At 41.7% G+C, this 23046-nt stretch overlaps 1 protein-coding gene across 1 annotated transcript in view; it reads left to right on the forward strand.

Annotated features, from left to right (window-relative positions):
- The window catches only part of LOC103367250 (heparan sulfate glucosamine 3-O-sulfotransferase 3A1), a 40199-nt gene extending 17552 nt beyond the window's left edge, over positions 1-22647 (forward strand). The window contains exon 2 of the mRNA XM_008295229.1: positions 22026-22647. Coding sequence (XP_008293451.1) covers positions 22026-22647 — 622 coding nt within the window. The remainder of the gene's footprint in view (positions 1-22025) is intronic.
- The last annotated feature ends 399 nt before the right edge of the window (positions 22648-23046 follow it).

Here is a 23046-nt window from a genome sequence, read left to right on the forward strand (position 1 = left end):
TTGTCATTGAGTCAAGCTTCACGTTCTAGCCCTCATTCATGTCCAGAATTTCCCCGTTCATGTCCCTTGTGGAAACTACCTTCAGGTTTTGTATTTTGTTTGCTACTTTGTATTCAGCCTCTTTCCTAATCAAGTGTTTGAGTTGTTACTTTGTTTAGAAAGATTGTTAAGTTTTCCTCATTGAGTGATTTTTAGTTAGTATTTCCTCAATCGAGTGATTTTTTGGTTCTTTATTCTCCTCGTCAGAGTGACGCTTTGAGTTTAGGTTTTTTTTTATTGTTGAATGATATTTCTGTTGATACTTTTGTAAATAAATCAGTTTGAGAACATTTTTGAGTTTTTGGAGTCGTGCATTTGGGTTCGCTTTTTTGTGGTCTTGTCAATAATCAGGACTTGCTTTCCCCTTTGTCGCACCAAGTTTCTGTCTGTTTTCAATACAGTCGACCTAAAATATTTGTTTTTGGTTTCATAAGAGGAAACACTTTTCCAGCTAGAAATAATGCGATTATTGAGAGGTGACGAGACAGTTTTGAATCACTACACAGGTGCACAGGTATTTACTGGAGCAGACGTCGACACAAAACACTTGATTAAACCTGTGTGCTAGTTATTCGCAACAAATTTTACTCATGCCGTCATTAATTCTGGGGGTTTACAACGGCCTGTAATGTAAATGCAAATGTGATTGAAACTGGTTCATAATAACCTCCATTCAACTGTCATTAATATGAATGGCATTAATATGCATTCCGTTTTGGTTTGCTTCTTTCCTACGCGAATGTGTGCTCTTGAATGATCATACCCACCCGGCCCCTCCTCATTATTGTCTTTTACACTCTATTTATTTATTTTCTAATTGTGATTTGGACAGACCATATTTATTCACGCCACAGCTTCTCTCCGTACCTAAGGCACATCCGTCATTCAAGGCTGGCGGAGTTTGACTCAATAACGGCGCAAATATCCAGCCATTATCTCTCGGCGGAGTACTCCCTCAATGTTAATGTGTTTTTAGGACGATTACATCAGTGTGAAATATTGAAAAATAACCCTCTGATTGATAACATGAATCATCAAGTCCGCGTCCCCTCCCCCCCTTGAACACCTCATTTAGCATCTCCATAGCAACGTTGCTGAGGACCTGCTCGCGTGGGTTCGGGTTTGTTTCTAATCAGGTGGGCCTGGGTGAGAATTGGGACATTTGTTACCGAACAGATACGGGAATAAACAAGCCTCGGTAGTGCCGTACGTAAATACAGACCTGCTCGTAAAAGAATGAAGTGCAGCATCCCTCATGGAGGTTAATCTATAGCTGTTCAAGTGTAAGAGCCTTTCACTCAGTCTCTCAGCTCAGCTCCAAGGCTTAACCATTTAAACACTGAAGGTAAAGTATTGAAATGATGCACAAGTTCATTATTATCATGCTATCAGGAGTTTTCTCTCTTCTTTCTTGCCATTTATGATTCGGGCTGAGCAGTATGGTTGAAATCCTTGACACAGTATTACAGGTATTACCTAATATCCCGATGTGTAATACAAAACTATATCGTTAGCCTCATAGCATAATTGCCTAAGTCATTTTTTGGTCAAATTGAGATATTTGCCTAACTTTACTCCCCTATCACTTCTGCATCATCCTGTCTTTCTACCTGTGTCATTGGCCAATAACATCTGGTTGAATGTACTGTTAAAAAAAATCAATAATAAATACCGATGTCATTTCTAAAAATTGTGTTTTTTCTCATTTCCCAAAAACATGAAAATATGACTTAGGGAAGTATGCTATGAGGCTAACGATATGCAAAGTGTTTTGGTGGTTTACGACCAAATGTATCCACCTGCAAAAGTCTCATTTTGCTTTCTCGCAGGAAACTCGTGTCACCAGCTTCCTTCTCTTCTTAATTTCCCATCTGTCTAATAATGTCAAAATATCACAATTTTTTGATCTAAAATATGTCTAAATACTATAATTTTGCTGTTTTAAGAAAGACAGGCTGTTTTACAAGCAAGTAATCGCCAAGTTTTTTACTCTTGTTAACATGTGCATATAGTAATTCATAAGCTTAAAGATGCACCAATGGGTAAAATAAGCCATGGCTCGGCATTTCCACCTTGTAACTACAGTGTGCCAATGACAGTCTCAAAAACACAGATTCAGAGTTACGGGACTTCATATGTTACATACCTAAAGTCTGTTAACTTATAGGGTGGGTCTGTCTGTATCATTATTACTCTTTTAAATCAGTTTTCAGCATTTGTGGCTGAATTACTCCAGTATTGCAACTTTCCACTGGGTAACGTAGAGACGTTTTACAGTGTTTGAGTGCAGCTGAACGAGTGTACTTGATGTGCACTGAGTATGTTCACATTAATTCTTTTTTTTTTTTTAACTCCAAAATACCAAATATTCTCTTTTTCCACCTTTAGAATTCATCAGTCTGACCTTTACGGCAACATAACAACAAGGGCATGACCATAGACTTGTTAAATCCAGAGTTTCAGCTTGTGATTGGTGCCATTTTTTAAAAAATTTTGGATTATCTCGATCGGGCGTATTGCCTCAAACACTCTTGAAACAAGTCCTGCTACCTTGGACCAAAGTGAACACTAGTTTACTGGAAACACCATTTTTTTCCAACACATAACATTAGCTATGGTAGCTACACTGAGCTAACAGGGCAGATATCTTTACATTAACCTACTTCTGCATTGTCTTCATTCTCAAGCTGTGGTTGGTTCAAGTTGGGTGGTTTACAGGTGGGAAGCCAGTGAGGGATCACAACCTTGTTTGCAGCACTAGCTACTGGTTGGTGTGGGTCCCTGAGTGGCAGGATCAGGGGAATAACTCCTCACAAGCGACTCCATTGGTCTTAGCAAATAGGGAAAGAGAACAAAAAACTAAAATATATAAAGACGACAGATCAGATATTGTGAATGAACCAGATCCAGTTTTGAAAAAGGTACATCTTTGCGTCGGTGGCTTTTTTTGTCAATTCTGTCTCTGCATTCAAAGTCACTTTCCATTTTCAGCAGAGCGCTCTTTTTAGCAGGCAGAAGGGAAAAAAACCTCCACTACACTATATGCATTGTTCTAACCCCGACAATGAGGTTCTGCCCTGTAATTACATTCTATTTCTAAAACCATCCGTCTTTGCTCACGGAGAGCTGACAGGCTAAAACATTAGCACGTTGTCAGCGGCTCCTCAGACGCCGCAGTTCTCAGTTACACTTCATATTATCTTGCAACCTCAACCCAGCTTCCCAGATGGAGTTACCTCTGTGCAGCGTGGGGAGGAAAGAGGAGGTGTTTTCCTGCTGCACGGCCAGTTTAGCTCAGCCATGATGGGGCCTTTCTGGTTTCTCACTGGGGGTCTGTTGAATTCTGGGTCACAACCCAGCCCCAAGCAACCGCCGGCTCCACTTCAGCCATTCGTGTGTCGTTTTAGGCCCCCGTGACATTCCACGGTGGGTGATTTTTCACCTTTTTCTTTCAGCGGCAACCTGTTCTCCATCCTGCCCCACCTCACTGGCAATCACCACAAGCTTTTTTTTTTTTTTCTTTGCAACTGTTGCTGATAGCGTGACGGCCTCCCACGCGACTCGACGTCACCTGTTCGTTATGCATTGCACTGCTGCCTCGACAGAAACGAGCCGCGAGAAGTTCCATTTTCCCCAGGCTATTTATTTAATGGATAATGCAAGGGACGCAAAATGGAAATCACGCATTCGACCATGTCTTTAACCCCGGATCCTCCCTGCATGCCTTCCCCGAACTGCATTCATTCTCGCTCCTGGTGAGCATAAATCATTTTGGTAATTTGTTATTACCAAGCTCATTATTTATCCTCCGAGATGTTTAAGAAGAAGCAGAAAAGGGGGAAAAAAAAAAATCTATCAAATATTTAAAGCTCCTCTGGGACGTAATCTTCATCTGCCTCCGTCTGTGTCTCTGCAATCTCGAGGAAAAACCTGCAGAGATTGTACGAGCATGTTTGTAATGAGTTTATGTCAAAAGAAGCGATAAGGGGAAGTGTTCATACATGCTAATCTCTGCCCCTCTCTGCTTCTTCCGCGGTGGCAGGACGGGCGCGGAGAGGTTTGCAAGGCTTCGCTGGTGCTGTGTTCTCGCTGTGGCTTGGCACCGAGATGAGGAAAGCGATGTGATGTGCCAGGCGCTTTGTATTCCGAGCCTGGGAGTGGAAGGATGGAGGAGGGAAGCAGAAGGAGGGAGGAAGGGAGAAAATGAAATAGGGGGGAAGGAGACAGAGAAGAAGAGAGCACAGAGACAGCGTAATCACTTTTACACCCCCCTTCCCTCCGATAGCGATGTCCGCCTGACACTTGACTCTTATCCCGAGCTTTCTCTGCACTCCCCTCTACAATATCTCACACCGTCTATCTGCCTTTTCCTTTCGCTTCCCCCTTGGTCAGTCTAAACAGAAACCTGAGCTCGCAGGTTCTGGATGTGTTATGTGCAGAGCTGTTTTGCTATCTTGTTAACTTTTTTTTTTTTTGCCCAAGCAAGGTAAGCTTAGACTCTTGACTCCATGTGCTCCTAAAAGTGTTTAAAGTTAACTGTCAAATATTTGGGTTTCATTATGCTACAACTCTCAAATTTCATATGGAAATGATGTTTTACTGCCTCTTGCCCTGCAGGTCCTGAGACAAAGTACTGTAAGAAATTAAAAACTGCAACACAGTTCAGCAGGATGGCAGCTGAAATTGACACCAGCTCTCCGCTGTGAGGTGCTCCACAATGTCTGAGAGCAAAATACGATGATGTTCTGAGTTCACGGCGAAACAATCTGCCAGCCCCCGCGTCTGCTCCAGCTCCGTTTGGCTGAGATACTACCTGACTAATTTTGGCTTCTCTATATGCTTACATTTGTACAGAACAATGACTCCTTTTCAGAAGTTGTTCTATTTTAGAAAATCCCAGGCGGTTTACAGTCAGAGCTCTCAAAAAGTATGCCAGCAAAGACTCAGACTTTGGTTTTCAACCTGTCAAGTCCTCGCTTTAATTGTGCATGCGTGTGTGTGTGGTACGGTACAGTGTGGTTTGGAGTGCAGAATTATTATCAGCGCATTGATCTGCTTACCTGTGCTGCGGGTGCGAGATGAAAATACTGTTGAAGATTAAAGTGAGACTTTCTGAAGATGTGGGTTTTTGTGGATGCGCACGACATCGTCTCCACGAGGTTTTCATCTTGTGGAAATACACATTGTGTGGTCAAAGTGTCTAAAGTAGCCACGCACACATCATGCATGTACCACCACACCCAGCTCATTCCTTCCATTTGTCCCACCCCTGGATTCAGTCTTTCTTTTTCGTACTATTATTATTTTGTTCCATTATGTAGTATAGATTTTTTTAATTGGCAACAAATTTCACGAAAAGAGCAAACCAACAATGAACTGATTCTACTAACAAGTATTGTCGTGGCATCCAAGTCCTGATTTTATTCCTCTGTGCCTCAGAGCTCAACTGTCGTCCAAAAACCATTAAAAACACATGAGTTGCGCTGAGTGACATGTCCCCTCATGATGATGAACATGTGGACTGTAAGGTTTTGTTCCAATCAGGCCTACATACATTAACCCGTTGACATGAAGGCCGGTGAGCTAATTGTGTATTAATCCATGGCTGGAAGTCGTCCACAGCAAATCCAGGGTTTACTCCAGTTTAAAGAGTCCACATGATGCACTTTTAAGTGCCCATAACTTTATTTTGGGGCTCTACTAAAACATGTTTGCATGTTTCAGTGTTCTAAAAATACATTATTTTTCCTGTACTTAACATGCAGCATACTGCAGCACCTCAGTCTGAAACGCTTCATTTTAGCTCATGTCTCTTTAAAGTCCCACTACTGATGACAGCAAGGTACAGTGTTTCCTCTATGTTTTTTTTAATTATTGTCTCAAATACACATTACTCCACCTTCACAGCAGAGTCCTGCACTGGGTTGGGTACTCGCGATTACTACCGTAAACTACAGATACCTATATTGCTCAGTCTCTACTCTTTGGGGGCTTAATACGACCTTAATTACTCGCGAGCACTATGGTAAACTACAGATAACTGTCTTGCTCAGTATCTACTCTCTGGGGGTTAAAACAATGTTAAATGCTCACAAGAGCATGGCCTTGAAAGTGACGTTGTTTATTCCGCCTATAGAAAAGACCGCATGAGAAAAAAATGACTCGGTTTCATCTTGGACAAATCTGACATCAAAACGCTATATTTTACTCTTTTTAAAGTCATCTTTGGTCACACACCGGTCTGAGCAACATGGCCACCAACAGCAGCGAGTGCAGCCTGCTATGTGGGGTGTTCAGGGAAAATTTGTAGAGTCTATCAATCAGAAAATGTTCAGCCAGTCATATGTTTTGCCTGTGACAAGGTGGGAAGTGGGACCAAATGAGAAAGTTGGTCGCATCGGTAAAAAAAAACAAAAAGAAAGTTGGTCTGGAGTCCTGTGTGGACTTCCGTGTGGCACGAGCGTTGTTCGGTAAACAGATACGTATGCAGTGACGTATGGCGTGGCTCTAACTTGGCTCCTGGCCATTGGAAAAGCAACCAGTTCTTTGAAGGTGCCAGATTTGAACCAACTAAGCACTGGAACTAGCACCAGCACGGAACTGACACCTGGTTCTGTTTTGGTGGAAAAGAGGTAGAGTCAGAGGAGGGTCGTCTTGGAGAACAGGGCAGCGACTTACCAGATAAAAGGTGGACTTATTAGTTTAAGTTCAATAGATTTTTGCAAAACATTGATGGCCGCTATTGCTACGTAACATATCGGTATCTTAAGTTAATTGGGCCCGGGGCCAACTCAGTGTCACTAACGTGAGTAAAGGAACTGACAGCATTTGGCTAATATCGACATTAATAAGCTATTATCGGCTTATTGGTGAGTGTTACAGAGTGTGAGATATTTTAGCTGGACTCAGTTTGGTTATTAAAACATGTCATCTGTAGTGATCAGGGTTATCCACTGGGTGAACATTGGGTATTAATTCGTCCTCCTCCAGTTGCAGCCATTTCTCTTTTATGGGCTGTGACGCATTTTTTGGCACTGAGCTTAACGTCAAACCACTTTTTAAAATTTTTGCCGGCGATCTGTCCTCTGACCCAACAGAAATAACTGCGGTGGTTATCTTGTCCTATGCAATATTTTTTCTTTCGTTGCTTATCCCAACGTTTCACGCAATATTTTCTGGTTTGCTTCAACCTCGCTGACGAGTACCTCGATCTCAGTTTCAGAAAAGTTCCTGTTTTTCGTCCTTTTTGCCACGATGATGACGACAGGTGAGGAAAAAATAAATCTTCACTTGCTTTATAAAGAGGCGTGTTGTTGCCCGATATGGTGATTTGGAGGCGTTCCTGAAGGCAACGTGCACGAGCACGGAGGTTCAGAACAAGTGGGATTAATCAACGCTGATGTACGTACAACCCCCGTACGCACGTTTGATAAATACAGATTTTTTTGTTCTTACGCACACTCTAAATTTCATTCGTACGACAGAATTTAGAACCTTTTCTACGCACTGATGATAAATGAGGCCCCTGGACTTCAAACAAGGCATTTTAGGCAGTTAAGCAGCAGGATAATTCCCTTTGGTATTGACCTCAGGCTTTGTCACTTTGCAGACTTTTTACATGCACAAAATAGTATAACACGCTTAAAGGAAAAACCCCAAAAGCATAATATGGGCTCTTTAAAAATGTTTGCAAAAAGAATATGAAAAAATAACAGTATATACATGTGACATGTTTTTGAATGTTTACATCTTCAACAGAAACCATTGTTCAGAGAAGGACACATATATGTTCTTGTTTTTTGTTGCTGTTGCCTTTTAATATGTAAGAATATGAACTGCTGTGCCCATAAGTGCGTCTGGTGCACATCAGTGAAACCCCCTTAAAACGCACTATAGGTAACAATGACACCAGTTACCTCATCTTTACACCAGCTCCCTGCTGGATGTTCGTCAGCCATTCTGGTGAAACACAAGCTCATAGCAAGACGTACTTCTGTGTCTCTGACAGCATAATGTGAAACAGATGCAACAAAAAAAAAAAAAGAAACTACTCTGGATTAAATGTAGCTCATAACTGTTGACTGTTCAGTTTGAAATAAGGCGCAATGAGAGATGCACAATATTGGATTTCTATCTGACATGAGGACATTTTTTCAACTTATTTTGGCTGTTTGCTGATTTATGCCTATAGTGTTTCCACCTAAATGCAAATCTCATCAGGTTTTCTAACATATTATTACACACTGCTCTTATCATTTGGCAGGAACAGACATCAAATTCAATGGTTTTCAAATGTACACATTAACAATAAACTACTTCAACCTACATGAACAATATTTATTTTTCCCGTAGTATTTTCCTCCTATCTGCCCGTTAATGTTAATTTTGGTCGGATGCCAATGTTTTGTTTTAAAGCCTTCAATGGCTGATAGCGATGACATGCTGATATCATTTTACATTCTTAGCTGCCACTTGTCAATGCCCAGACTGTTCCAGTGTGTTTACATTAGGATCAGTTAATGGAGCAACGCTTGATAAAGAAATATTCTACACAGACAAAAAGACGGATACTGGCTTTAAGTTAATATGATAAAAGACGTAGTTATTGCAGCATAGTTATGGCTGTGTTGAACAAACTAATTGTTATATAGGATTTAAGCACATTCTTAGGAGTTTAATGGCCAGGTCTCGTTTGTGTTTGAGATGTCTTAAGTCCGCTCACGTTTCCTTACCCTGATAACTGTAATGAAACCATCATCTTTGATTTTACAAGACTGAGTTTAATAAGGAGAACTCGTTAAACAATAAAGGAAGGGCTCAGGGATACAGCAGGGCAGGAATATCTTTTTATTCTAGTGAAAGAGAGCTGTTTCAAGAAGGAAAATGAAAGCACAGCACAACGCCGTACACAAGAGGCTGTACGATTTGGGGAGTTTTGCCCCAGCAAGAAATGTAAAATGGTTTGTTGCTGTAATCAATATCAGCACACTGAGCAACCGTAGAAGTGTTCACTTGTGCCGTGCAAAGAGAGAAAGGGGAAGGGATTGTCTTTTTGCCAGCCCATCATATTTGCAGCTGGAGGATCTGAAACTCGGCTTTAGTTATCAGAGTTTAGCCTTTATATTTTTAAACCGGGAGCTTTTATGTCTTATTTTTCGGTCTCAATATTTGAGTTCTTCTTTCGTCTAGCAACAGCAGGATCAGAGGCTCGTTCCAGCAGACATGTGGCCCATAACCGATATCTGTTTAGTGACAGTCTATGTGGCATATTCAGCAGCCTGAAATGTTTATATTGAATGTTTCAGCAGCTTGAAAATCACCATGGCTGTGGTCCCAAAGACAAAAGCCCTAGCCTTTTGTCATGGGCAATTATCACAGAGTAGGCCCCTTAAAGCCTTCCATTTGGCTCTGCACAAATTCACATTTAATTTTGCTCTCATGCATTTGACACAGGGCTTTTTAATTTATTTTTTTTGTATTCAAATCAGGCTTAAATGTAGAATTTAAATTCCTATTGAAATGGGTTTCCATTTGAGGGGAAGTGGTTCTTTATAATTTTTTCTTTGCCACAGATTATTTCAATACTAGAACCCACACAGAAGGGATAAGTAGGGCTGGAGAAAGACCACTTGAAATTTCCTAATGAAGCCACCTACAGTATATAAGCGGACATTGGAAAACACAATACCTTGAAAAGGAGCTTTGGTATTAAACCTGAGTTTAGGTGTCTTATCTTCCATGAGTCCCAAAAATACTGACTGGGCAGAATGAGAAATAGCAGTGAGCTTTCACCAAAGCCGATCCCACCGAAGCGTCGTCGCCACATGCTCTGTCTCAAACTCCATATAGCTGCGAACAAGTGGGTCAGAGAAATATGAAAAAGTAATGTCTGCGGATCTACTCGGCGCTATATACACCCCATGCGATGACATTAGATACAATGCAGAGCTCCTCTTTGGGTTATATTTAGTGGTTAGGCCTTATAGTAATTTGGTTTAGTGGAACATGAATCACTAAATGCAGAATTAAGCCTCATCTCTGCTGGCTGCTCCCAGTTTGTGTGGGTTTTTCAGACTCTCCAGGCAATAATCAGATTTGGTTCCGCATCTCAGCTAATTCGGACACAGGCTTTTTTCTTGGCTCACTCCTTCCATGTTTTACACCCGCCGCTGAAATGCATCTCAAGTGATCCTATTTAAGTGTAATTGCACCTATCCACATTTAAAAAAAAAAAAACTCCAGGTGTAAATGCACCATAACAGCATTTCGGGCAGATTAAATTCACCGGCTCAAGCCTCGCAGAGAGGTGTGAAATGGAGCCATTTCCCCAGGCAGCATATGCATTCTTCTACTCCACCCAAAACACTGGATTACCAATAATGCTGAGGATAAGCATTGCTCAGGTTTGACTTGATTTGAGCAGAACTGAGACTAAATAAACAGACTGAGGCGAGAAGTAGGAGAAACCTCATGCGGACTAAACCAGCCAATAAATGAAATACCATAGAATATGTTATTATGGGTTATTATTATGTATATTGCTTTAACGAACTAAAGAGAGAAATTATTCTTTAATGCATACACAGGGGCACTGATTATAGGTTTGGCAGGCAGTTTGTATGCACCACAACCAAGCAGAAGCCTATAGGGTTGTAAAATGAATCAAAAGTGGCTAAAACTGCAGTTCCTCAATTGGCCACTTGAGGCTGGATACAGTCCTGATAGGCATCCATGTTAATATGCCCAACTTTACAACAGAAATAAACCTCTTTACAACCTGGTATAAAATACAGTTTTGATTTTTACTGCTAATTTCCCACTTCATAGTAACTGTAAGAGCTGTTGATTTTTATAAACCTCACTCACTCATCTTATCAAGGCTTAGCTACGCCTCATTAAAGGCGTTGGAGTACAATCACAGGACTTCCACGATCCACAGACGTTTGCACAATCAGCTGCACTTTGCTCGTTTTTGGATTAGCTGGGAGTTAGGCATGCTATGAGAATTTCAGACTTATTTACCCCCGTTTCACCCCTCTAGACAACGGAAGGGAATATCTGGTAATGTGAGTGGTTCAGTCAGATCCAGTCTTTAAACCTCATAAACTGCTTGCAGACCCATCTGGACCACCATGATAGTATCAAATGTGTGGCATTTATGAGCTAAAATCAAAATGGATACGATTACTAAAGAAGCGACCAGCAAGCAGCACTAAACATTCTAGCCCTTGAGGCTAACACTAGCCACAGATATTAAAACTAATTAGTAAATTTCACATTTAGTTCTCCCTAAAGAATAGACAAATAATATTTAATTTCTGCTTTTTTGTCATTGCAAAGTATTATTAGCGAGTTGTTGTGCTACAGTGTCCATTTTGTTCATATCCCTTTCCCTATAATCACCTGAGGTGGCACTCTGCACCCTGATTGGTCCTTCTGGCATGATCATCATAATAACATCAGGTCTGAGAATAGAGTGCGGAACATCTGAGAAGTCTCTGCTTTCTGTTTGTGTGATGCAATCACATATCAAAACCTGTTTGACACTACTCGAGTAGGGTCAGAAACATAGACTGTATAAAAGGTGGACGTAGCTACCGTGACGTCACCTGTTGGTTTCTGCACTGAGAAAATGAAGCCAGGGTTTTGCTACTTCCTGGTTGACATCTTGGATTTTTGGAGCCAGTGACGCAAAATTCATCGGAGGGGGGCGGAGCCATAGGAGCAGTGATTGGTCAGACGGATTGAGAGGCGGGCCCTCTCTGCCCGCCCACATTTACCGCCTTCTGCTCGCTTCGTCTGTATGGTCGCTGCCGACTGTCAATCAAGCCAGCCACGCCCCTTGCCCCGCAAAATGTTGACGATTTTTAAAAAATTCAGTCTTGATTTATTTTCACATTGGCCACCTGATCTCTGGACTTGACTATGAAAACTAATAAGAAAAAACTCCTGAGCTGTAGGAATGCAGTATTTCATGATCTGTGATCACTTCTTTTCCAATTCAAGTCTATGGGAGCCAAGGCTTTTTGGAGCCAGCAGCTAGCGGACGTAGTGATATTGCAAGTTTTTGACACTTCCGGGTTGGCTTCATTTTTCAGGGCCGGTTGCTACGTCCATCTTTTATACAGTCTATGGTCAGAAGTCAGAACCACCTGACTGAGCTTAAAATTTGCTGTTTAGCAAACCTATGGGTGACATCATGGAGTTGATCCACGAGTAGAACCTTTGTTTACATACATATGAAATATGTATTGTTTGTCTGCTCTCTACCTGCTATCCCCACCTTTCATCCCCACTCCCATTCCAACCGGTCGAGGCAGATGGCCGCCTTCCCTGAGCCTGGTTCTGAGTTTTTATTTTTCCTTCTCATTAAAGGGAAGGTTTTGTTGGTTCCTTCCCACCGTCGCCGACTGCTCGCTCAAACGAAATCCAAAGGGAACTCTAGATTGTTGAGTCACCTTACCATGTTCAGTGCTATGTGATGACATATATTGTGAATTGGCGCTATACAAATAAAATAGAATTGATTTCTTTGGCACACTAGCACCATGGTTTGAGGGATGTTGACCAGTCGGTTGAGCCACCTCTGTGCTGTAACACCTAAACAGCTGTTGGATGGATGTACAGATATGCAGATGGACGCAACACTGGCAGACAGGCGATAAGACACCGTGCGGCTTATCTAAACCGTTTTAAACGGAGGTAAAGCTAAAAGCGAGCGCACCTGATGTCGGTGCAAAATGCCCTTTGTAAAAGAGATATTTCTGTCTTCGTCTGTTTTCTTTCTTCTGCCCTCTTTCCGTCCCTCATCACTCACCCCCTCCACTCCTCACCTTCCCCTCCTCTGTGCTGATATGCAGTCTGGATGTGGAAGCGGGCCGCTGATGTCTGAAAGGCTTCGGATGGCTTGAATGCGTCCTGCACACACTTATACAGAGGGTAAATAATTCACAAGCAACTTGCCATAAAGATAAAGCTTATTTTTCCCCCTTACGCAATAAAACGCCGGACACTCACAGAACTGAGGAGAAAAAATAAATAAACAAAGAAGGATCCTGTTAAAAATACCGTTGACAAATTTATAAGAACATACTGCAAAGCTAACTCTATAAATTTTTTACTAAATCGCATAGTGGTTGTTGTATGGAAAGGAAAAAAAAAAAAACCCAAAGGAGGAAAGCCTCAAAGCTCAGCGGTGAGGCGAGTGTCCAGCTGGGAGATTTATTTGTGTAAGATTCAAGAAAATAAAATGTGCATGATACAATATTATTTTCCGCTTGGTAACAGATCGCATACGTCTGATAATTTTTTATTTTTTTTCCTTACTACCTTTATTTACGAGGTCTGTAATTTTTAAGCGTGTATGGAAAAACACAGCTTTTCCAAGTGTAGCCAGACGTTGTAACTGAGATCAACTGCGATGGCAACCGGCCAGCAGATATTTTTCAAACTGTTTTTCGAATGCTTTCAACAGCTAAGAAGAAGAAGAAGTCCACTCATGTTCATTTCTTTCATTGTTTTCCTCTTCATCAGCCTTATTCTCACCAGCTTTCTGCCTGTATTTGTCTGTTATTAACAATGAAAAGTTCCAACGATAATGAGTTATTTTAAATATGACAAATAGGTTTGATTCTTTTTTAATATCTTTCCACTATCAGTCCAATTTCCTGCTCTCCTCCTAAGCGCCGCCGCCGCCGATTCATTCATATCCCGTATCTAATTTGAAACATAACTAATCATCAGTTTCCTGTTATTTAAAAGCTGCTATTTTCAGGGAATTCATTTTACATTTTCTCTTCCCTCCCCTCCCCCCCACACACACTGACAATGTTATCTCATGTGTCCCCGGTGTCATGCAGAGTTTCTTTCCTTCCTACTTGCTCTTTATCAAATCCTTGTCATTTCCCAGAGGAAGACAGTTGACCATGTCCTCCTATTTTGTTTTCCAAGAATACCGTCTTATCTGGAAATTGGACATCTCTCAGAATTGCTTCCCACCGCCGATGGTTCCCATGTACCACTTTGATTGTGTGCTTTGTTTCCTACGAGAAATCCCCCTGGATAAGTTCTTCATTAGTGACAAAAGTGTATGCAGAGTTTTCTTTTGCTCGATTAAAAAGAAGAAGTAGCTTTGCATTCTTAACAAATATTGCTTCAGATGCACCCAATGAAATAATCGCCGTCGTATGAAATGATACTGATCAAGGGCTTTACTATAAAACTTTAGGGTTGAATATCAGATTAGCGAAAGAAGACACAAAATAAAGGCCAAGTTTGCATGAAACTCAAAAGAATTTTCAGATATTAGGTCTAAATAAAGCATTAACCCTCTGAACTCCAAAGCCAGAAACTGTAAAAACAGAAAAAATCATTGGATTTTCAGCTTTTTTCCCCCCCAATGGTTCTTAAACTTCACATCTATTATGTGTGGTTCCATTGGAGAATTAACATCTAAGAAATAATCTAAACTCTAAGCTTAAAAATGTTCATATTTCATCAAAATAATTTTGTTCTACGTGTCTCATTTTAATATTTTTGCAAAAATTGACCAAAAAAATGTGCACTCGTCCGTGCAAGGGAGACGCCATGATTGAATTTTTGTCACTATGGGTCACAACTGATTGAACTGCAGGCAGACCAAAAGACATAACTGCACAGGGGACATTTTGGAGTGTTTTTGTACTTCTAGTCATGGTTGTGCTGTTTCCATAGAAGCCCACAGTGAGAGAAAAAAATGCAACAGGAGCAAAAAAACACCCAGAAACAAGGTTGATAACTTGATGTTTGGACCAATTTTAATGTTTTGTTTTGAGTCTTCATTGGAACAGTTGGTCATAAGCGAAGGCATGCAAAAGGTGAATATATTATTTTGAAAGTTTTTATTACACTTCCAGGCAACAAGAGTTGATTTCAGTGATCCACATACCTCAAACCATGAGGTTGTACTAGTGATAGAACATCACAAGATGAATCATTTGATAGGAATAAAGTCCCGTACAGTTTGTCCAAGACTTGATTTTTAAATGTGGTAACAACATAAAACAGTTGTAATATGGAAACTGCACAGTTCAGACTTTAGTAATCCCCTGCAGCCATGTTGGAGGATTATTTCACCATCCAGGAGGATTTAAAGCGCTTGTGTCCAGGCAAAGGTGACACAGTGCGTACAAGGAGAATAAATCCAGCAGAGGAAATTAAGAAAATAAATGTTGAAAAAAATCTCATCCTTAAGGGGCAGAGACTGTCAGCGTCACAATACAGATGATTATCCTGATGCCAGGAAGCTCACATCTGTAATCCATGAATTATAATGCAAGTATCTGTCAGCGCTCAGCCTCACTTAATGAAGCTACTCACTGCCCACCCCTGAAATATGTGATTAATACAAAGTGAGGTGAATTGGAGTTTATTTTCAGTTTGTTATTCATAGGTGTTTCCATGGGATCCACAGAGAAAATTTGCAAGCGCCCGCCGACACGCCACCGTCCCGCCTCGTGCGCTTCCTCTCGGTTTATCTACCGGCGACTCCAGCCCGCGGGGCAGGTAAAGGGCCGTGTTGTTGCACAAGGTTGACAGAGCAGTAAAGCTCCCAGCTCATAGGAGTGGGCTTTCCCCTCACCGCACAGCAGCCATTACTCTAAATCATCCCCCCTACTCCCTCCTCCTCATCTCTCCGTGACCTCTGCTAGCATCCACTGACCTGGAAAATATCTGGTGAGTCCAAGCCACCAAGAGCGGCGCTGGCCCTCGCTTCGCCTGCAAACAGCAGAAATATTGAGCCAATTACAAGATTATTATCTGGTGGTAGTGGCAGGGGGGAACACTGTGGGAGTGTATTTATGCCTGCCAGGGCTCCCTGCTGGAAGAGGAAAAATGAATCAAAGGGCTCATGGGGGATGAAGTGGACAGCACTCATACCCACTTGCCTCTGTGTCTTTACAACTCTCGTCAATTGACAGACTTTGGCTCGGATCCAAAGCCTCTTTTTCGAAAAAAAACAAGGTCAAGGATAACACCAGGAAACGGCCCATTTGGAGCTGATCGCTTGTTGGTTTTTAACTCCGAGCTAATTCATATGTCATGCTGTCATATTATGCATCCAACTAATTTACAGTAAATATGGGGGAGGGGGTTTCTGAGGAGGGGGGCATTTATACGGTGCTCAGACGTGAGTCACAGAGTTTGCGAGTGAAATTCATTCAGTAGGGAAATGAAAGCAGTGGTGCGTCAGGGCCTTTATTCTAGAGTGGTTACTTTATGGACGAGCTTACAAAGGATGCATTGAGTGATGTGCAGCCTGTTGCTGTGTACATTGGATTTGTTTTTTTTAATAGGGAATCGTTTGCCTGAAAGACTCCTGGCGTCCTCTTCCAGCTAGTTAGTTCCATATGAGAGCAATGACGTGCAATTACAGAATGTGTTACGCTCCTGTCATGTACAGAACCTGTTTGTTTGTTTATATCCTAAACGCCTTAGTCACCCTTTATAGTTCCTGTAGTTTCTCACATGCACGCCAAAGCAGTGAATTTGATTTAAAGGGAAGCCGGGGTTCATGCGCCGTGTTTCTTATTTCGTTTTTGGGCCTGCGTCTTGTTTCATGAGCAGATCCCGCTGCCTGTGTTTCATGCATCAGTGTGCTCGGGGAGTCGTATTTTAGCAGCACGATGAAGACATCAAAGCAGAATCTGGAACTGCAGTAAATCTCCGGCTCTTGGATGGTTTGTCATCTGTTACATCACCTACCGCTGCCAGTAAAGTTTCATTAGAAAGTGCCGCATGCTTCTGCTGTAGAATGGAAAGAAATACCCCAGTGTAGTTCACTTACTGTAAAACCAAGTGTGCTTTGCAGCTTCCCCCTCCCCTCCTTAAGTAAAAGTTGAGAGTTGAGGTTTATTACTCACATAACTGTAGCGTGCATTAGTCTCTGAATCGATTTAATTCTTTGAAAATGGGAGGTTTTTGTTTTAAAGGTCATCACTGGTCCAAATTTCTATACACGGTGAACCAAAGGGTAACCTTCCTGAATATGATGTGCATGTATGCATTATTGAACAATCTCTGCTGCCGGCATAACACACAGAAACCTCTAACCAAAGTGTTCAAGTTGCATTGTGGGTATCATAGGAATAACAATATCTAGTTCTACTGCATCAGTTTGTTCCTTTTGTTTAATAATCTGAACCCCATTAGCTGCTTGTGGGTTTGACAGACATGTTACCTTTAAAAAATGGCCCAAATAACATCATTTATATCAACCAAAAGTTGTAAAAACAAAAAAATCATCTTTCCAGCTGTGCAAAAGTAACCCAACATAGGCTTAAAATTGTGAGAATTTTTCTAAATTATTTTATTTTACATATTCAAAATTAAGTGTTTACATGTTCTCCTCGTGCAGCGTGGGTTCTCTCCGGGTTCTCCGGCTTCCTCCCACAAGTCTAAAAACATGTTGAGGTTAATTGGTGATTCTAAATTGTCCGTAGGTGTGAATGTGAGTGTGCTTGGTTGTCTGTCTCTAAGTGTAGCCCTGTGATAGACTGGTGACCTCAGCTGGGATAGGCTCCAGCTTGTTTTTTTCAATATTGGTAACTGTGAGCACTTGGAAAAGTGGTACACATATCGATTCAATTTTGTTTTCTATTTTTGTAATTTTATTTATTTTTTTAATGTAACTTATTAAAAATGTTCCTAGGATTTATCACATTTTAACTTTGTCATACTACATAAAGGACATTTTTTTAGTTCTCTCTGCCTCAAACGATGGTTATATTGGTTTTATATTGCAGTGAAAGATGAGCCCACAGTAAATAAATATGTGCCAGAGTGAAAAACATCAAGTTAAACATTAAATGTCAAGATTTCCGGAATGCTAAAGTCGAACAATGATAAATCTGTGGAATATTTAGCTCAGTTAGTTGAGGATTTAAAAAAATAAAAAAATAAAAGATGAAACATTTTATTTGTTCAGTAACAGAACAAGCACGGCTGGATATTTAATCAGTATCACTTTCATGTCACTGCACTCTACAGATGCACCTAAAACCATTATTCCAATAACTATAAAATTTACATCAACCTGAATACGTGAGTGCTTTATGACTTCTATACACGGACTCCCAAACATGGATGTCTTCGCATTGTCTTTAACATACCGCATACCTAGCTGACCCTGAAAATCCGCCCCCGAGTGCACAACCACCGCTGTGTGAGTGCATCGACCACAGAACAAGCTCGACGCACGGCATCAAATATGGATGCTTCCTTTAGTACAGGCTCATTTCTTTTTCATAGCACAATAATGTTCTCTTTTGCGTTGGGAAGTTGCGGTGCTATCAGGGATGTTTCGGGAAAGTCCGAGCAACTCCCAAATCAGCGTGATGCCAACGTAGGCGGGAAGACACTCGGACTACCTGCACGGCGGCGTCTGCAGTCCCCCCCTCATTTAACAATAATCAGTCTCCGCGTTCTTTCATCGCTGACTTGTCAGCTTACTGGCCGGTGCAGTCCCACATGGCATCGATCTGGTTTTAAAGCACCAGGATGCCGCCTCGCTCTGAACTCCTGGTGTGATGGGGCAGAGCTAATGCAAGAGGAAAGGAGCCTTGTCCGTGTTCGTCTTTACACAGCTGCAGGAGCGGTTGCAGATACTGAGAGGACTCTGGAGGTCAGGTGACGGTCAATGTTGCAGGCAGATGTCGAGACACCGGTACACCTGCGTTGCTCTGTTTCTCCTATTATCGACCCCTTCCTGGCCGTCCCTCTCGTGCTGACCTTGTGATCTCGTCCTCAAAGAGGAACTCAGCAGCATCGACGGGATGTGTTTTGACATTGGCCTGAAGGTATTGACTCATGGCTTTTAGATCCGTTTCACTTTGTGCGCTGAGCTCAACCGGCAGATGTTTTAAAGCCTGGAACAACCATAAGGAGAACTGGCAAAGACATGAGCGTGCTTTCAATGCAGTAATCTCAAGCAGTTTGGGGATTCTTCATTTGGCGTGGTCTGTCATTGTATTGTCATGTCTTAAATCCAAAATTCATTCTTGGTGAATTTACATCAAGGCACAAAAAGGAGATTCTCATCCAGATGTTTTTATTTTTTTTAATGCATATATTGTTGTTAGAGTACAAAAAAAATACTTTAACATCTCGTGCAGAGAATGCAGCCCTCTGCAAAAGCCAACAGACTATTTTTATTTTATTTTATTTTTTTGCAATTTGAAGGAAAGTGGCTTGTATTCATCTGCATAGTTTTTGCCTAATATTGCTGACAGACAGAAAACATGCCGGTCTTTTAAGGACAACAGCAGCATCATTTGTTCCAGCAAATGCCAGTAACTACACATTTACATTCAAACCCTCTGATGGATGCAGGAATTATGTGCATCGGTAGCAAAGGAGGGAACTTGTGTGATGTTGTCAGAGTCACAGACTTTGCAGGAGGAGGTTGGGCGGCTGGATGGGTCAGTCAAGCCTCTGACTTTGACACAGGAGATCACTGTTTGTGTCATGTTTCATTGTTCAAGCATGATGTTTAAATTTTTGCTTGAAAATTGAATCCAACTTCAGCCATAGTTGTGTTAGAGTTTGCACACCACAGTAAACTTTACTACAAGTCACCCAGCCAATGATAATTTTTTCCCCCCCATCAACTTAGGTATAGAAATTGTGAAAAAAAAAATTCAAATATTCTTTGCTTTGAAATGCAGTCGGGGTGTCCGACTTTCACACCAGCCCAAATTAAACTGTACTAACAGTTATTTTATATGTAACGAAACTCAGTTCTGTTTTGCACTAACATGCATTTGGTCACTTGACTGATTGCAGACTAATTTACTTGCTGTAACAAAATAAACACACAAGACAACTTGTACTCATTGTACTGCCGAGGAAGGCATTAAGAGTTAGCAAGACTAAAAGATGAAGACTGCAATGATATATAAAATAGAACAGAATAGAATAGAATAGAATAGAATAGAATAGAATAGAATAGAATAAAACTTTATTGATCCCTTCGGTGCAAACCTCAGGGAAATTGTTGTACTAGAAAAACAACACAACACCAACACAACATCAGCAACAACAGTAACAACAACAATAGTAATAATAATATTAATAACAATAACGCTGGATACAGTAACAAAATATAGTCAGTTTGACGCTATTTAAAACTCGCAGATTATCTGTGAATTCAAACAATCAGGTTTGTAAAACTGCTTGGTGTAAAGTGGTGAATGCAGAGGCAGAGGTTGGTGGTGATTCTCTTCTTTACCTCGTTGTTCTTGGGAAATTTAAATAAGGAAACCAAGCTGCACTTGAAATTCCTGCATCCAGCAAAGACAAGTTTGCTGAATGAAGGCAGCAGTTGCAGTAACTCATGTTTAAACAGGAAAACTGCTGATGCTAATGCTCTAGTTTTCATAATGTTACAGTGTCAGGTCGAGGGGGCATGCAAAGTTTGACTCCAGCGCATCTTCCAGCCGCGATTTCTGGCCTGTCCGGAAAATCCCGAGCAACAGATGTCTTCTGACCTGTATAATGTGTTTAGAGAGAAACCTCTGACTTTCCTTTATACACTTTCATTTTTACAGTAAAGTTTTGTACAATGTCACCCTGCCAGTGTATGCGTCATCCTGTGTGTGTGTGGGGGGGTGGGGGTGGGTAATTACCAACAATGTCTTTTGTCATTAAACTGGGACGACTTGTTGGAACAAAGCCCTCAGTCAAACCAGCCATCACAGTCATCATGACAGCTGGCATCTTTTAGAAAAGGCGCTCTGTTTGTACAAAGCTCAGCCTCAGCAAACAACTCAGTGCCCTCTCTCTCATTTCATGCTGTGTATGTTAAACGGAGCATGATTGTACACCAGCGTCTTAGCAAGGAAAGGAAAAAACGGTGCCCATCACAGCAGAAAAAACACTTGATGGCAGGCGGCACAGGAAGCGGCACTTTGATCTTGCAGCTGCTTGTGCCGTTGAACACCAGCTCGAAATGTTGAGGAGAAAATTTCAGAGAACCCACTTCCTTCAGGGTCCTGGTGGTTCCGTCACAGGTGGCAAACTTCCCCGGGAGAAGCTCGGACCACTTAGCCGGTGCCAGTCCTCGCTTTAAGCAGCACCAGCCAAGCGGATGAATAATTGACGCTCGCATTCTGTACTTTGGTGAATTTTAAAGCTGTATTCTGCAGAGACTCTAAATGGTAGAGGGAGGCCACGTTAATCATTCATGGGCTGCTTTTACCGCTTTGCTTAAGGTCACTGTCCTGAAGGCGGCCGGGCAGGAGGAAAGTGGAGAAAGAGGAGTGCAAGTAGAGGGGTAGCAGAGGCAAGGAAGGAAGGGGCTGAGAGAATTCTGCTCATTTGAATCTACAACCAAATGTTGTGATCCAGGGGACTGCTCCGGTTGTGTGATATTTAGAATATCAGTCTGCAAACACAGGAATTTGCCAAATCGTGTGTCGAATAAGCACAATGAGGAACCACAAGTGCTGTCATGTGAGGAGAACGGACTCAAAATTATAGTTTTCTTCCAGTTTTTGCAATACATGATGCAGGGAGAGCCTCGAGTATGAATATTTAATAGCTGTCAATAGCGTGAGTGTAGGTATAGAGGCTGACATTCATCCTTTTCCCGCCATTTGAATGCAAAGAGTCAAATGCACACAAGGGAGCGCCCCTTGGTTTCATAACCGCGCCACGTTTCTTTATAATCCCGAGTCGTGCCGCCGCCAAAACTGCCAATCAACATTTGGTCACACATGCTAGGAATCAAATAAATAAACGACTGCAAACAAACCGTTTCCAGTGTTATTCTTTATTGATTGGATCCAAAGTTTTTGATGACTTAGCCAGAGTTCATCCAGTTGTACTGTTTATTGAAGTAGGAGCGGTTGTATAACTGTGACAGTTGCTCAGTGTGTTTCACTCCGGAGTCCAGGTCAAATAAATATCTCACTTCCCTTTTTTTTTTTTTTGCCTCCCTTTCTTCTCAGGGAGCTGATGCCGAAGACTCTGGAGGGCCAGATCACCATGGAGAAAACCCCCAGCTACTTTGTGACCAGAGAGGCTCCGGCGAGGATCTCCGCCATGTCCCGGGACACCAAGCTAATCGTGGTGGTGAGGGACCCGGTCACCAGAGCCATCTCGGACTACACCCAGACGCTGTCTAAGAAGCCCGACATTCCCTCTTTTGAGAGCCTCACCTTTAAAAACAGGACTACGGGGCTCATCGACACGTCGTGGAGCGCCATCCAGATTGGCATCTACGCCAAGCACCTGGACAACTGGCTGCAGTACTTCCCCATGGACCAGATCTTGTTCGTGAGCGGCGAGCGTCTGATCAGCGACCCGGCCGGAGAGCTGGGCCGAGTGCAGGACTTCCTGGGCCTCAAGAGGATCATCACGGACAAACACTTTTACTTTAACCAGACCAAGGGATTCCCGTGCCTGAAGAAAGCGGAGGGCAGCAGCAAGCCTCACTGCCTGGGAAAAACCAAAGGGCGCACCCATCCGAACATTGACCCCGAGGTGGTGCAGAGGCTACGGGACTTCTACCGGCCCTTCAACATGAAGTTCTACCAGATGACTGGACGGTTCTTTGGCTGGGATGACTGAATGTGTTTTTCTTTTTGATATCAGAAACCCTGAATCTTAGGGGCAACAGAAAGAAATACTGATATTTGGGGAGTAAAGTTGTATTATTATGAGAATAAAGTTATGATTCCAGTAATATAGTTTTAGTGACAGTCAAAACAAATATTATTACTTTTTTAAAATCAGGAAAATGGATATTTTGGCAAAAAAAAAGGAATAATCTCGCACTGCAGGGTACAAATGCATAAAATAGTGGTAGAGCTCAGGCTTATAATTTAACCATTTAAACCTCATTTAATCTACCTGATTTAATTTTTTTTGTACTCTTAAAATATGATTTTTTTTTAAAAATGTGAAATTATTTTATAACATTAAATATTTATTCTGATTAAATAATGACTTTTAGTTTTGTTTAAATTT

Source organism: Stegastes partitus, unplaced genomic scaffold, assembly GCF_000690725.1.
Source record: "Stegastes partitus isolate 25-593 unplaced genomic scaffold, Stegastes_partitus-1.0.2 Scaffold1032, whole genome shotgun sequence".
NCBI lineage: Eukaryota > Metazoa > Chordata > Actinopteri > Pomacentridae > Stegastes > Stegastes partitus.